At 36.7% G+C, this 13,733-nt stretch overlaps 2 protein-coding genes across 2 annotated transcripts; one reads left to right on the top strand and one right to left on the bottom strand.

Annotated features, from left to right (window-relative positions):
- Positions 1-2,371: 2,371 nt before the first annotated feature.
- Positions 2,372-4,540, top strand: LOC126629966 (ATP synthase subunit d, mitochondrial). Its single transcript, XM_050300136.1, has 5 exons — positions 2,372-2,659; positions 3,151-3,232; positions 3,831-3,895; positions 3,990-4,076; positions 4,160-4,540. Exons 1-5 carry the CDS (start codon positions 2,489-2,491, stop codon positions 4,259-4,261), a joined length of 507 nt encoding a protein of 168 aa, XP_050156093.1. The 5' UTR covers positions 2,372-2,488; the 3' UTR covers positions 4,262-4,540.
- Positions 4,541-6,105: 1,565 nt separating this feature from the next.
- LOC126629349 (uncharacterized) lies at positions 6,106-12,676 on the bottom strand. The gene is made up of 7 exons (XM_050299372.1): positions 10,950-12,676; positions 9,258-9,675; positions 8,757-8,901; positions 8,523-8,638; positions 8,332-8,410; positions 7,392-7,625; positions 6,106-6,838 (listed from the first exon to the last, which is right to left on the bottom strand). The coding sequence occupies exons 1-7, from the start codon at positions 12,088-12,090 to the stop codon at positions 6,488-6,490; spliced, it is 2,484 nt and encodes an 827-aa protein (XP_050155329.1). The 5' UTR covers positions 12,091-12,676; the 3' UTR covers positions 6,106-6,487.
- Positions 12,677-13,733: the final 1,057 nt, after the last annotated feature.

Here is a 13,733-nt window from a genome sequence, read left to right as displayed (position 1 = left end):
GCAATTTCTTTGAACCTAGGGATTTCGGAGAATGGACTCTGTATAATGTAGTGTGCTCCTCCGTGTTCCCTCATTTTCACCAAAATTCAAATATTCCTCCCCATTATTTAGACAAATTTGCTGAAAAATATTGCTTGTATATAAAAAAGGGAACATTAATAATCGTCATGTGACATGATGAATATTGTAGGTGCAAATGGATAGGTCATCGTATTTAATCACTTAATGAATTTCACGAGGAAACACAATAAAACCTATTTTCTAGTCATTGTCCCACTCATTGTAAACATTTTTTTTTTAATACATCAATATTTTTACACTAAGGGAAGGGGAAGCAATAGGGTTAGGTAAAGAACACACATACACATCCTCTCCTCATGTCTTGTGAGAGAACTGAAACAAATTACACAAGAATTTCTCGGAGCCTCGGATAATCAATGTTTAGTAGAAAAATACGATCTTTCTCATGATTGGTCTTAGTTGAACAAAAGTTAAGCTAGGTGTCCTGTGTCAATGTAACACATTGTACTCCAAGTGCACCAAGCGACGGTCGCTACGTACTAATGAGAACTTAATCATTCATCAGTTGATGACAAGGGAGAACAGACTAGAAAGGTAGCTATAGGACGGGAACTAAGGAACACCAACCTTCATTATTCAAAGTCTTGTACCTTAATTGCCGGCTATATACCATGCCAACGTTGTTCACGAAGATCCTTTTGGCCCATCGTTATTTAGACACATGTTTCACTATCACTAGCACATATTTTTCGTACCTCGAATCATGATGAAAAGGTTTTAAGCAACTGCAGTTCTTTTGCTCAAATTCTTTGGGGTTGACTTCAACATAGGAATAGGATGAACGATCACTTACGAAATTGCGTGCTAAAGTTTGTGAGAATTATTGAATTGTGTTTCTCTTTCTTCATGAAGAAGCATATATATAAGTTTACGTTAATTACATGGTAGGCTATACAATCTAAGTTATATGATTACAAGAAACCCTAATTTAAAATAAGTTAACTAAGTCTAATGAGCTAGACTCGCGTAATTAACATTTTGTCTCCAAAAGTTTCCGCTTCTTAATTACTCTGAATTTTTTATCATGCATTTCTTTTGTAAGATTTTTTTTTATTTTTATTTTTTCTAGTGTTACATGGCGGCCAAAGGCCAAACAAATTAAGAAACTAAAGGCCTTGGTCGATCGAGTACAACCGTCTCTATCCTTAAACAATGCCGTCATGAAAAAAATTTAAGTTAACAATTTGATTTGTTCTTATGTTAGAGTACCTTTAGTTATGTAATAAATTTTTCTTCTTTTATCGTTTATAAGTTTACGAGCCTTGAGTTCAGACTAGAAAACCCATTTACAAACGCTTTACCCCACGTCCCTCTGTTGTGAAATCATAGTAACTTCCACCTACCTTCTTCCCCACGTCCCTCTGCTGTGGCTGATGAGACTGAAAGATTGAGACACTATTATTACAGGTGTTTACTTATTAGAACAAACTGCACACATGCTTGATGTCGAAGGAACTAATGACTTGGTGAGCTGGGATGCATTGGTCAAATAGTCACCAGATGACTGCCACCGTTTTATTGGACTGAATTTTGAGTCTTGACTAGTTTACTTGCCTCGTGCATCAGGTGAACCAAAGATCAAGACCAAAACCAATATCATGACTTAGACTCACCAATTCTGATAGGAAAATACTTGGTGGTGGTAAAAGAATTTGGGCTAAGCAACACAGTAAGTTTATAATAATTCGGTATCAAACTAATTATACAAGAGAGATTCGAAGCTAAGAGCTTACAACTATAGAGTAATAACACTAAATCATATTAATACCGACTTCTATGATTAATAAGTTGCTTTTGTATTTCTGTATACGTATCTAACTACGATTTGAAGATAAAAATGACTGACTTCCATGTAAAAACTCAACTTATGTTCTTTGTTTTTCATGTATTCTACCTTTAGACTGTAGAAAGACAAAGCTCTAACCAATTTGTCTACAATCACAATATCAAAACATATCGTTTTGCAAGTGATTGTTCATCTTATATCAAAAAGCATATATGCTCTAACCAATTTGACACGTGACAAATTGTTAAGTGTGTAGTGAGTATATACTATAGTTATGGTGATGAGCAAAAATATTCTCTTCATATAAGAATATAGACGATCATGTTTATGGGGGATAGTAGGTCCCATCTACTTTTTTGGGTCAAACATTTTGGTAAAAATATTTGGGCTTTAGAAGCCCAATTAATCGCCGTCCAACCACAGCCATAACTAAGCCGCTAGGCCCAAATAACAAGAAGCAAAGCCCATGACCTATAACTCCAAACCCAAAAGCCACCAGAACTATAGAGAGTGTAACGCATTTCCCTTCGGCCGAAGCAGCAGCAACAGCAACAGCAGCAAAAGGGGCATCCGATCATCTGATTCCACATTTGTTTGGCCAGCGAGAAAGCGAGAGAGAAAATGAGCGGCGCCGGGAAGAAAGTGGCCGATGTGGCTTTCAAGGCCTCGAGGAACATCGACTGGGAGGGCATGGCCAAGCTACTCGTCTCCGACGAGGCTCGCAAAGAGTTCGCCTCTCTTCGTCGCGCCTTCGACGAGGTCAACACTACCCTCCAGACGAAGTTCAGCCAGGTCCATAAGAACCCATCTCTCAATCTCTCTCATCGTTTTTTCAAAGATCTCTGTGATTTCTAGCTGTTTTTTGCTTCATTTCTTAGTTTGTTCATCTGGGGTGTACTCTGATTTGATTGTGTTTTGTTAAATTAGGGATTTTGTTTGTTTGTTAGGTATTATTTGATTGATTTGTAAAATGGGCTGGTTCGAATTTGTCAGATTTCATTACTTTTATGCCGAATACTGATTTGAATTTTTGGTGTAAGCCTTTTAAGCTGTCAAATTTGATTTGAATCGATGGCCTCGGATAATTGGGATTGGAAATTTTGTATATAGCAACTAATTATATGGGAAATCGTGTCGAAATGGTAAATTATGTATGGGCTTTTACACAATTGTGTTTTTGTGAAGATTTCTATTGCGCCTATAGTTGCATTTATTTCACCTTTTTGACATTACTGTAATGATTTTCAATATATTATCTGATTCCCACTTCTCATTTTGTGCAGGAGCCTGAACCCATAGACTGGGAGTACTACAGGAAAGGAATTGGGTCTCGCTTGGTGGATATGTACAAAGAGGCTTATGACAGTATGTTTTCTGACTTGACCAATGGATGCATTCAACGAAGTGTAATGCCTGTGTTAATTTATCTTGTGTTACATTAGTTGTTGTCAAACTTAGTTACTGATACTGAGGCCCTAGTGGTGTGGTAGTTTTTGTTTTGTTTCATGCAATTGCACGTTGCTTTGGGCTGAAAACTTGGCACGTGGTATTTGATAACGATTTGTTCTCTTGCAGTCTTTTGAGAAATACCTTGTGCCCAATAAATAAGACGTTGTAGTGCTATTGTTTAAATTTGAATTTGTGGTTCTATTCACATATATTTAGCAACCACGATACTTTCTGTGCTTGGTTAACGATATAAAATCAGACACTCTTTCTTGATGAGTTGGTGTTTATTAAACTTCTGTAGTTAGCTGAGTTGATAAGAATGAGGGGTGTATAGTGTATACCAGAGAGAGAGAGAGAGAGAGAGAGAGAGAGAGAGAGAGAGAGAGAGAGAGAGATGCCGGAGTATTAGCAATAGCCGAGTATTAGCAATAGCCTTGTTTAGTTTGCTTATTTATATTGTCATTTTCGTATGCATATTTCTTTATCTAAAAGTAAAACAACAAAATTGTTGCAGGCGTTGAAATCCCAAAGTATGTAGACACAGTCACACCTCAGTACAAGCCTAAGTTTGATCAATTGGTTAGTTATCTCTTTCTTGTCTCTCTGTTTATCTCTATCTTCATCTGTCCTTCAGTCTTAACTTTCTGAGGTGTTATGTTTCTGTGGAGTACAGTTGGTGGAACTAAAGGAAGCCGAGGAGAAATCTTTGAAGGAGTCGGAGCGTTTGGAGAAAGAGATAGTTGAAGTGCAAGAGTTGAAGGTAATGGAAAGAAATAGTCCCTATGCTGACTTCATACTTGTAGAATATTCAGTTTCTCACAGCAATTGTTTTTATGTGAACAGAAAAAGATAAGCACCATGACCGCAGATGAGTACTTTGAGAAGCATCCAGAGCTGAAGAAGAAATTCGACGATGAAATCAGAAATGACTACTGGGGCTATTGATGACATCAGGTTTCACTATTTGGCAATATTTCTGGAACGGTTGTGTCATGTTTCCCCCTTCTGTTTAATAATAAGGATAACCAAATTGATTTTCTTTGTAATCTGGTTACTTTCGGTTTGAAGAATTTGAGCTTCAGTAGAACCCTGTCCAGAGGGCTTGTTTTCCAGCAGGCGAATACATCTCGTTACATTTGCATAATGGCAGTATCCGGATTTGTGGAATGCTTTCTGTTACATCCAGAGCTTTGTTTATATATTCAATGTTTCTCCATTTACAAATGAGTCGAATGTAGTTTTCGTATCGATTACTTTGTATTCCATTGGATTTGTGAAGGGGAGGCTCTTGTTGTAGGGCCTGATTCTGGTTCAATTTTATGCCTGAAACCTTCCAGCGCTTTCCATGCCTGTAATCTCATGAAGACGAGACAGCATTGTAGGTTCAACCGTATTGCTTTTCATTTGGTTGTTTGTGGCCGAGCAATACTTGATCGCTTTTCTTGCATTAAAAAGAGGAGATTCTAATTTGGGTCACCGGCTGTCTGCTGAGGGATCCAAACTCAACGTTGGTAACTAAACTGGGAGTTATCCCGACACCTTTTAAAATCTTCAAATGGGATGTCAAATCCTTAAACCATCTTTAAATGAGATGTCAAATCTAAGTGAAATGTCATGTAATTAAATTTGAATGTAGTAGCAAGCTTCAACCGACATGTCAATCTTATGTGAATAGACAAGAGTTTTCATATGAGAAAATGTGATGTCAAATAATTTTTAATTACTTTATTGTGTGGATCTCATTAATGCATTAATTATAGATCTTGAAAATATATTTTAATTGATTTCTTTTTAAATTTGGTCCTACAAATATCAATTATATCAAAAAAACATAGGAGTTTTAACGAAACACTTTCAGTACTATTTACTTTTAATGAAAAACTATATTTTTACATTTTCCTGGTATTATTCACTACATCTTTATTTATCTTTTTTCATTAAAACTAAAGTTTTTTTTTTTTACTTTTTATTAGTTTTCCTAAAAAACATATCGATTGGAAAAAAATAAAATCAGACATTGTGACGTCAGCTATCAAATTAATATTTAACATTGATCTTTTGACATTTTCATTGGAGATGCTCTAATGAGCTTACAACAAGTGTTCACTACTGTGTCCATGTTCCCGAAGGTACCCCTTCAACTTCTAACTTTGACAAAAAAGTATTAAATTAAGAGCTAGTTGATCCTTACTCTTTACATTTGACGTTCTTAATTCTCTGCATTGTTGCATAGACTACACATCAATGTATAGTATACATTCACCTTATCCCAGGAGTTCGCGTCCAGGCGTACAAATACATAGTTTACATTGTGTTGTACCATATATTGAGCCTCATTATTTGGACCTCGCTACTTAGCACATTATTCATGAAAGAGACAAGAAATCCTGATACTATAAAAGGTTCCTTCACAGTTCACCCTCACTTTAGACGGAGGGCAAGGAAAGCAAATCCTAGCTTCTATAGCCTCCATATGCATTATAACCCTCAATTTACACGGTGAAACCGGATCGACACCAATATGGACATGACCCCTACTTGGGGTGAACCATAATATATCTTCGTGTTCTTGTGCGTATGTGTAATTTACGGTCGGATTTACGTTGGTCCAAGATCGACCTGATTTTGTGCACCAACACATTGTATTGTATACTCCACCCACTATTTTACTGTGGATTCTTTAGCAAACATTCAATCTGCAATGTACATCACACATTGATGTAATCTTGAATTTTCGAACACACTCGTCATGAGTATATACTAGTCCGTACGAAAGGAAACAGGGCGACGAAAGAAAACCATCATTTATGGAAAATGGCATGTACATTTAGACATTCTGGTTAAATGTAAAACGGAGAGAGAATGACGGTACAAACTGCACAGAGCGTACAAAACTGTGTATAATTCATCAAGTACAAAATAACGTCGACGGTATTTCCACTGTCATCGCCGGCAGACCAAAAAAGTTCAAAACAAAACCTATGGAATTGGGCAAGTACAATTTCTGACCCACAAAGCAAAAACGTCGGATGGAAATTTCAAGCAAATGCTGCCGGTAAAATTGGGAAAAAAATGTCGAAAATTTCCGGCAGCATATAGTTGCTTTAATTTCAAAACAACTGGGAGATGGTGCGGTTGATAGTAATCTCATTACTTCAAAGAAAAAGGAACTTATCCGCTACCGGCCACCTTCTTTTGTTGGAGCTGCTCGCTGTTTAGCTCCTCATTTTTGTCCATGGCCTTCCTAGCAAGCTCGTAGCCTGCAAAGTTCATGGCACCCAACGGAGCAATCCAAAAAAACCTGGGTAGCGCTCCTTTGAATAAGCCAAGCGGTCCCTCGTGCCGTAGTATAGAGAAGGCCACTGCTGACATTGATACAGGTCGACCCAGTGGAGCGGTCATCATTCTTGTTTTCATCACATCAAAGGGTGTGGTGACAACAGCTGCTAACCCGCCAGATAATGCCCCAACTGCAATTGTTTCCCAAGGTTCTAGATCCCGCCCTAAAAATTGCTGGGCAGCCTAAAACAGAAAAACAGTCAAACTAATGAAAACATATCAAGCTATTATCACACTAATTACTGTTATATATCTTACATATTAATTACACTCAAAACAAGATAAGCGCATTATAAATAAATAATTAATTGTTGATATGAAGAACAGGATTTAGCAGTGGAACAACACTTTAGAAGACGAAAGCCAAATCCCAGAACGCATGGCATTAACGCACAGCTGTTAGCTATCATCATCGCCACAAAATGCCGTGGTAACTTGTATTTGGGCATGAGTTGTGTCGAGTCATATTAAATTTCAAAATCTTCCTTTTTCCGGTTTTGCTAGGTAGTTCTATAATAAAGATGAACGTATTGTAGCCAAACCTTGCCTTCTCCCAAAATGAAAATTGTAACTTTTTTAGTTCGTATCTTAGGGATGCAACTTAGGCAATTTGAGCAGCAGGCTTCATGTTTAGGTTAAAGAACCCTGATCTTAGAGTTGCACATTCAAAAGGTAAATAAGAGAGGAAGATAAATTTTGTGCCTAGAAAGGAAGGTTGCATATGAAAATACTTTACCTTTTTGGATTCAGCATACAGCCCCATGCCAGCGACATAAAACGGAACTTCACGGCAAAGAGTGGCACCAGTCCCACGAAAGAAACCCTTAAGACCATCTTGGTTCCAAGTGCCCACAAGAGCCTCCCCAACATTGTCAAAAAGGCCAGCCTGACACCGCTGCTTTAACACCTCACAAGGAATTCGCACTGCTGTTCCCAAAAATGTGCTACAGAATGATGCTATAGATTGAACCTATTAAGATGCCAAAACATAAATTTTATACCGTTTCAAAACAGAATTAATAAAAAAGAGTGGCAGATGCATCAGACAGACCCGTTGCCACCCACGTCAAATTCATATTTCCCTTCTTAGAACTACAACAGACTTTAAATTCAGTTGTTTTGATTGGGCATAGCACATGCTCGAAAGAGAGAATGAAGGGGAGGGAGGGGGGAGCAAGCCAGCAACAGCAAGAGAACCATTTTCAAAGGGTACTAATGTTTGCATAAGGATAGAGAAACTACCGGTTGAAGTTGCTCTAACAGAGCCATACTTATTACTTTTTTACTTCGGGTAGCAAACACCATACTATCTGATATAGTTGTAATCATACGAAGAAGAAAAAAAGTAAAAGACATGACACTTAACTTTTTTTTCAGACTACAAAGTAGGATAGTTAATTACTTCTTTAAGAAGCTGTTCTTAGTACTTACTTAAGATGGAAAAGCAGTAATTTTAAGTAGATGAAGTCTTCTTGAGAATTGTGGAGAGGTAGAAATAAACTATAATTTAATATATTTAGAACGAATGGAAAGAATGAACAGACAAAATGAGCCTGCATTCGCTTAAATAGATATCAATGTATTTTGATTTTTAGAGGCATAATGGAAGTATGATGCTAGTCCCCAACAAGAGAGGAAAAAAAAAACAAAACATATAGTAAAATACCAATCAGTACCTGTATATCCGGGAGTGTTGGAGAAACATTTATCAACACAAGTTTACTTGCCTCAAAAATCCCAGTTCGCAAGCCATGACTGTAATGTGACGATAACAAATCAGACAGAAGGTGGAGAATTACACAAAATTTAGCTAAAATAGCTAATTCATCTTTATAATATTATGGTTGGGAAGGGGGCAGAAAAAAACCTTGAAAACTGTCCAAGAATTGCAGGAATTGAGCCCCTGTATAATCCCCGCACTCCAAGCTGTGGAAGCTTGGAAATAATTTCAGGGAACGTTAATGTTGATGCTTGTACTCGAGTCTGCCAAACGTAAGGAAATGATGCATTTTAGGATAGAAGACCAAAGAGAAGCATCACTGATTACAGAAATTTTTAACTCCGAGTACATGAGTTCAAGTTCCTAGGACAAAAAATTTGCCTTAATAGTATCAACTGGGTGCATTAAAGAAGTAGATAGAGCACAAGCAAGCCCCCCTGCTAATGCAGATCTTAGTACGCTTCCAGCAGGTATTTCCATTGGTGGTGCAACAGCAACAACTGTTGCAGCTTCAAACCAGATACTCCTGTATGTATTTTGAAAGAAATTACTGTCAGCTAGGATTATCCTACTAACTTGTGAACACTAGCCAACTGGGAATTTCTTAAATATACATGGATATTATTTCTGAATTTCAATTTATTCTGCTTTACTAATTCATTGAAAATTCATTCTCCGCATAAATGTATCAATTACCAAGAATGGAACAGTTAGCGTTTCAGACCCAGAATGAAAGAAAACAAATGATCAATACTTGAATCCAACCCCATGCTATAACAACACTATATCCAGGAACCAACCATGGAAGGTTTCAACAGAAAAACCAGTCTGACATCAGCATAACTTAAAAGGGAAACTAACTGAATGAAAAATCCATCTTACCGAGGATCATCTTGAAGTCGATCAGAAGGGAGTAAGAGCATAAAATTCCTGAAATGTCCATAAGATATAGAACCTTCTGTATCACCATTGAGAAACCGCATCATAGCAACAGCATTGTCTTCATTAGCTGGAAGTCCTGCATTTTTAAGTGAGGCCAATACCTCGCTTTTCTGCAGTGTTCCAGACTTGCTCAGGCATAAAGAAGTATATGCTCGTAGAATGGTTGGTTCCTTCTGTTCCATCAAGGATAAAAACTGTTTCCAACCAAATGATTTTGAAAATATGTGACGTCTAGTACGGCGCATAAACTCATGAGCATATCTCCGTGGCAATTTTCTCTTTCTTATTGCAATTTCGAGATCTTCGAGGGTGACTTGCCCATCACTATCTCTATCCAGTTCTTCAAAGAATCTCCTTCCTAGACACGTTCATGATGTAAAAGGTGTTAATGAAATAACTTACAAGAAAAAGGACGAATTTGATGAGGCCAAACAAACAAACTATTTAAGAGCTTCATCACTCTATCAAATATAGCAATTAGGTAAAGATGGATGACAATTACTTTAGCTCTCCCACTCAAAGGTATCAATGGAAAGTTTATGGATGCCAAAACAATGCTTTGTATCACTTGAAAAGTGTAAGCATTTTGTTGGCATTCTCAGAAATTCAGACAAATATTGACACATCCTTAATTATCATACTGCTATATCTTGGTCCATCAATGCTCTACGTACTTTCAGGATAGTTATGAGGGCCTTCATTTATGGAGTTCATGTAATGTGCTAATTTATTTCGTCCAATGCAAAGCTCATATGAATTCGAGAAAGTTGAAAATAGATGATTTCTCTTAGATTTGTATTAGGTTGGTCTCTTACTACCTTTTTTTCTTTTATGACTAGCATGCATTGACAAGATAATCCTTAAACAAATTATCTTAAACTTACTAGTATCCTCCACTAATTATTACATGGTAAGCCAGTAAAGAGTTTTTTTTTTTTTTTTTTTTTGTGTGCGTGTGTTTAAAGCTAAGAGAAAGGGAACATCACTGATAAACAATCGCAGAACAGGCACGCTGATTAAGGATGGTATTTGCAATCCAGGAACATATTGAATCAATCAACTTGTAACTTTAAAACACGTGTTTCACTAAAGAAACCATGGTTAAAGTATTCTTATAGCTAAATTTTTCACACACCAATATAGAAACACGTGTATGCGTACATACTATGAGTGGAAAATAAATAAATTCTTAAACAGGATTCAGTAAGAAACGGCCTCACTAAGATATTATTTATGCATGTATTTGTGTATGTAGTATTTAAGTCAATATGAGTATATATTACGAGAATTCAACAATAAACAACAGGGCAATATCTTTCTTTGTTTACTGATGATCCTATCCAATTGTAAGCTAAGCTGATCCAGTCATCACAAAAGCATCAGGTACATAAATGCAGTGGACAAAATAAAGGCTCCTTCAACAATAAGGACAGAAATGGAAATGAAAAAGTTAACGTCATCGTATAGCTTTTATATTACAAATTCAATTCATAGAAAGAGTAAAAATCAGCATGAATAAATTTCCCTTTTGAAATTTTTTTTCTTTTACGAAAACAAGTATCAATTTCTAGGCAAAACAACATGCATTTCCACAATTAGTAGCAAGTGCCAAAGTTAGCAGAGACAACATACCTTCAGACTCTGTGTATCTAAAGAAATCTTGGACAGAGATTAGCTTCTTCTTGTCAGGATAGTCTTTAGAAGTTCTCCCCAGCTGAGGTACAAGTTCAATTAGTTCGGTGAATGAAACGGTGGATAGCGTTGATCTCAAACGCTCTACATTTGATAGAGGAATATTAAGTATATCGCTAGCAAGCTTCTGTGGTGAATTGCCAGCTGATTCTGCGGGGTTATTTGCAGTAACATCCTCATCACCCTCTTCATCAACTGAGGATGATACTCCAACAACGCCTGATGGCACTCCTCCCACTCTAGCAAACGTCAAGTTTCCCAAAAACCCATTTACATCTGCTTTTCGACCTTCAAACAAACCCGCGATCAACCTGAAATGATCATTCTGAGAGGAAGAAGGCGGCTCACTGGAAGTATCACAAGGTTTACAATCACTCTCTTGAACACCCTGATCAAACCTCTGAAGATTCTGAGTAAGTTGATCAAAAACAAAACCAATAAGGCATTCTAGTGATACATGTTTTCCTTCTTCATGTGACACGGCTTCATTCTGAATCATTTTAACATTCTGTCCCTTAGACTCCCTCCGTTTCAAGTTACCTAAAACCTTTGGCTTTTTACAAGAACACGCTTTGTCGTCATCGCTCATTTTCTGGACCCGCTTCTTACCCAATTTGAATGGACCAGGAAATGCCTGAACAAAGCTATTAACTAACACAGACCAAGTGACAGCAAACTGCATGCAATTCACACAAGACCCATCCTCCTTATCACAATCCTTCTCTCTCAATTCACTATTCGACAACTCAGGTCGATTTCCATTCCCCGAATTTGGCGAAAACTTCCCAAATAACGCCTTTATCGGAACCTTAACCAACATTCCTTTCTTTCTCTCCTCGCCAACCATCACACAGTCACCAGCTTTCTTCGTTCCCCCAAAGATCTTAACTTTACCATTGTTATCACCACCACTGAATTGGGTAACAAATTCAGCAGCATTTACTTTATTCTTATGGCCTGCCCAGCAACACTCAAAGTCCTTGGCCGCTTTTCGAACGCCCAATTCGAGCGGCGAAAACGCTTCCTTAACCAGCTGAATCGAATTGAAAAACGATTCGATCGGGTCATTCGCAGACACCATTACTAACACCACTTCAAAATTCTCAGTCCGATATATATAACCACCAAACCACCGTTACATACACAAGCATACAAAAAAAAAACACAAATTTTCTTCCAAATTTAGCAAACACCGATTAAATTCTTCAATAAAACAGCATAGAGTAAAAGAACTACACCATACAGAACTGTGGACCAACCGGGTGAGATCCGAATACGAAGCGGTGCACCGGCAGTTGAATCCGAATCGCCGGAACCCTACGCGCGCATTATGGGTTGCTCCATTTTTCTCCAATCAGCTTCAAATGCCTCCACTTTTCGCTTCTCGTTGACCCTTCAGAGTGCAGAGAGCCAACTTTTGCATGGCAGAAACGGATTGAAAGCCATATGAAACGGTAAGCAGGTGCCCAAAACAGAAAAAGGGGTGCCCAGATTCATATAAAGACTGCAGATTTTGATGGGCTTGGACAGAATCTGTGTTTCATTTGGGAGCGAGAGGAATTGGATGCGGATAGAGGAGGAGGAAGAAGAAGATGAACAAACACAAACCAGAAGTGAAGAACAAGAGGGAGCTAAAGACCAGGCCTATCTATTTTTGCAATTTTTTATTCTTTATTTTTAATTTGTTTTTTTGTTTATTTAATTATTTATTTGTTTTTTTGTAGTCATCTTATTTATCGGATAACGAATGCTGAGTGGATAAAAGGTGACGTCAGGACTGCATTGAGCTCGTGGGTTCTTCTGGTTTTGCCACTTATTGGTTCGGGTATCTTTTTTCTTTTTCTCTTTTTTGAGAAAGGTAATTCACAATTTTTTTAATCCTCAAAAACCCACCGAATTTTTTATCCATTTATATGTCTAAATTTTAATAAACAACCAAAAAAAGTGGTTAAAATTTTGGATTTGAATCTCGTAGTTTGTGGTAGTTTATGGGGGAGATGAAGGTCGATTGATAGCTTGACAAATTTTTTGTTTCGACCAAAAAAAAAAAAAAAAGCTTGACAAATTTTTTAACAAATTTGAAAATATAAATAAATTAAAAAAAAATGACACTTAATTTCTCGCTATTTATCAACTATACAAATCAATAATAACGTAATTTTTGTCCGCTCATTTGATAGTCACTTATACATAAAAGTAAGATATATACGTATTATTATTAATTCACGTTATTGAGTGAAAACATATAATTAAACTAGTATATGCCTACATACTTTATGTGTGCGAATATTTTTTTATTTGTTTTTTAAGTGAAAATGGGAGAGCTACAGAGAGAAGGTGGGAGTAGGAAGAAAGGTTTTCGTTTTTTATTTTTTATTTTTTAATATTGGATATATGCTAAAACCACATGTACGTGAGGCTTCTATAAAAAAACAAAATTTGGTTTTGTAAAGTTACATTATTGTCCATAATTTTTTTAATGATAGAAGATTAAATAATTTTTTCATCCTCTTTTAATTGATAAAAAAAATTATAATAATAAGTAGTTTAGACAACTTGGTTGGTCTGACTCAATAATTATTTTTATACATTTCATGCTATCTAGTAAGAATATTTACCGTATTTTGATAAACTACATTGTACCACCTTTCAAATAGAGGTGTACAGTATAATCTACATTGTACCACTATTATTAAGAGAGATGTACGGTATAATCTATCAAAA

The sequence above is a fragment of the Malus sylvestris genome, chromosome 7, assembly GCF_916048215.2.
Source record: "Malus sylvestris chromosome 7, drMalSylv7.2, whole genome shotgun sequence".
NCBI classification, from domain to species: Eukaryota; Viridiplantae; Streptophyta; class Magnoliopsida; order Rosales; family Rosaceae; genus Malus; species Malus sylvestris.
This window is presented reverse-complemented; position numbering and strand designations above follow the sequence as displayed.

Excerpts from the sequence above, each read along its gene's own strand:
- LOC126629966 (XM_050300136.1), top strand. The coding sequence starts at position 2,489 with ATGAGCGGCGCCGGGAAGAAAGTGGCCGATGTGGCTTTCAAGGCCTCG. Across the intron at positions 3,896-3,989 it reads AGCCTAAGTTTGATCAATTG|TTGGTGGAACTAAAGGAAGC; the intron begins GTTAGTTATCTC and ends TGTGGAGTACAG. Across the intron at positions 4,077-4,159 it reads TTGAAGTGCAAGAGTTGAAG|AAAAAGATAAGCACCATGAC; the intron begins GTAATGGAAAGA and ends TTATGTGAACAG.
- LOC126629349 (XM_050299372.1), bottom strand. The coding sequence starts at position 12,090 with ATGGTGTCTGCGAATGACCCGATCGAATCGTTTTTCAATTCGATTCAG. Across the intron at positions 8,902-9,257 it reads CGACTTCAAGATGATCCTCG|GAGTATCTGGTTTGAAGCTG; the intron begins GTAAGATGGATT and ends AAATACATACAG. Across the intron at positions 7,626-8,331 it reads CAACACTCCCGGATATACAG|GTTCAATCTATAGCATCATT; the intron begins GTACTGATTGGT and ends GCATCTTAATAG.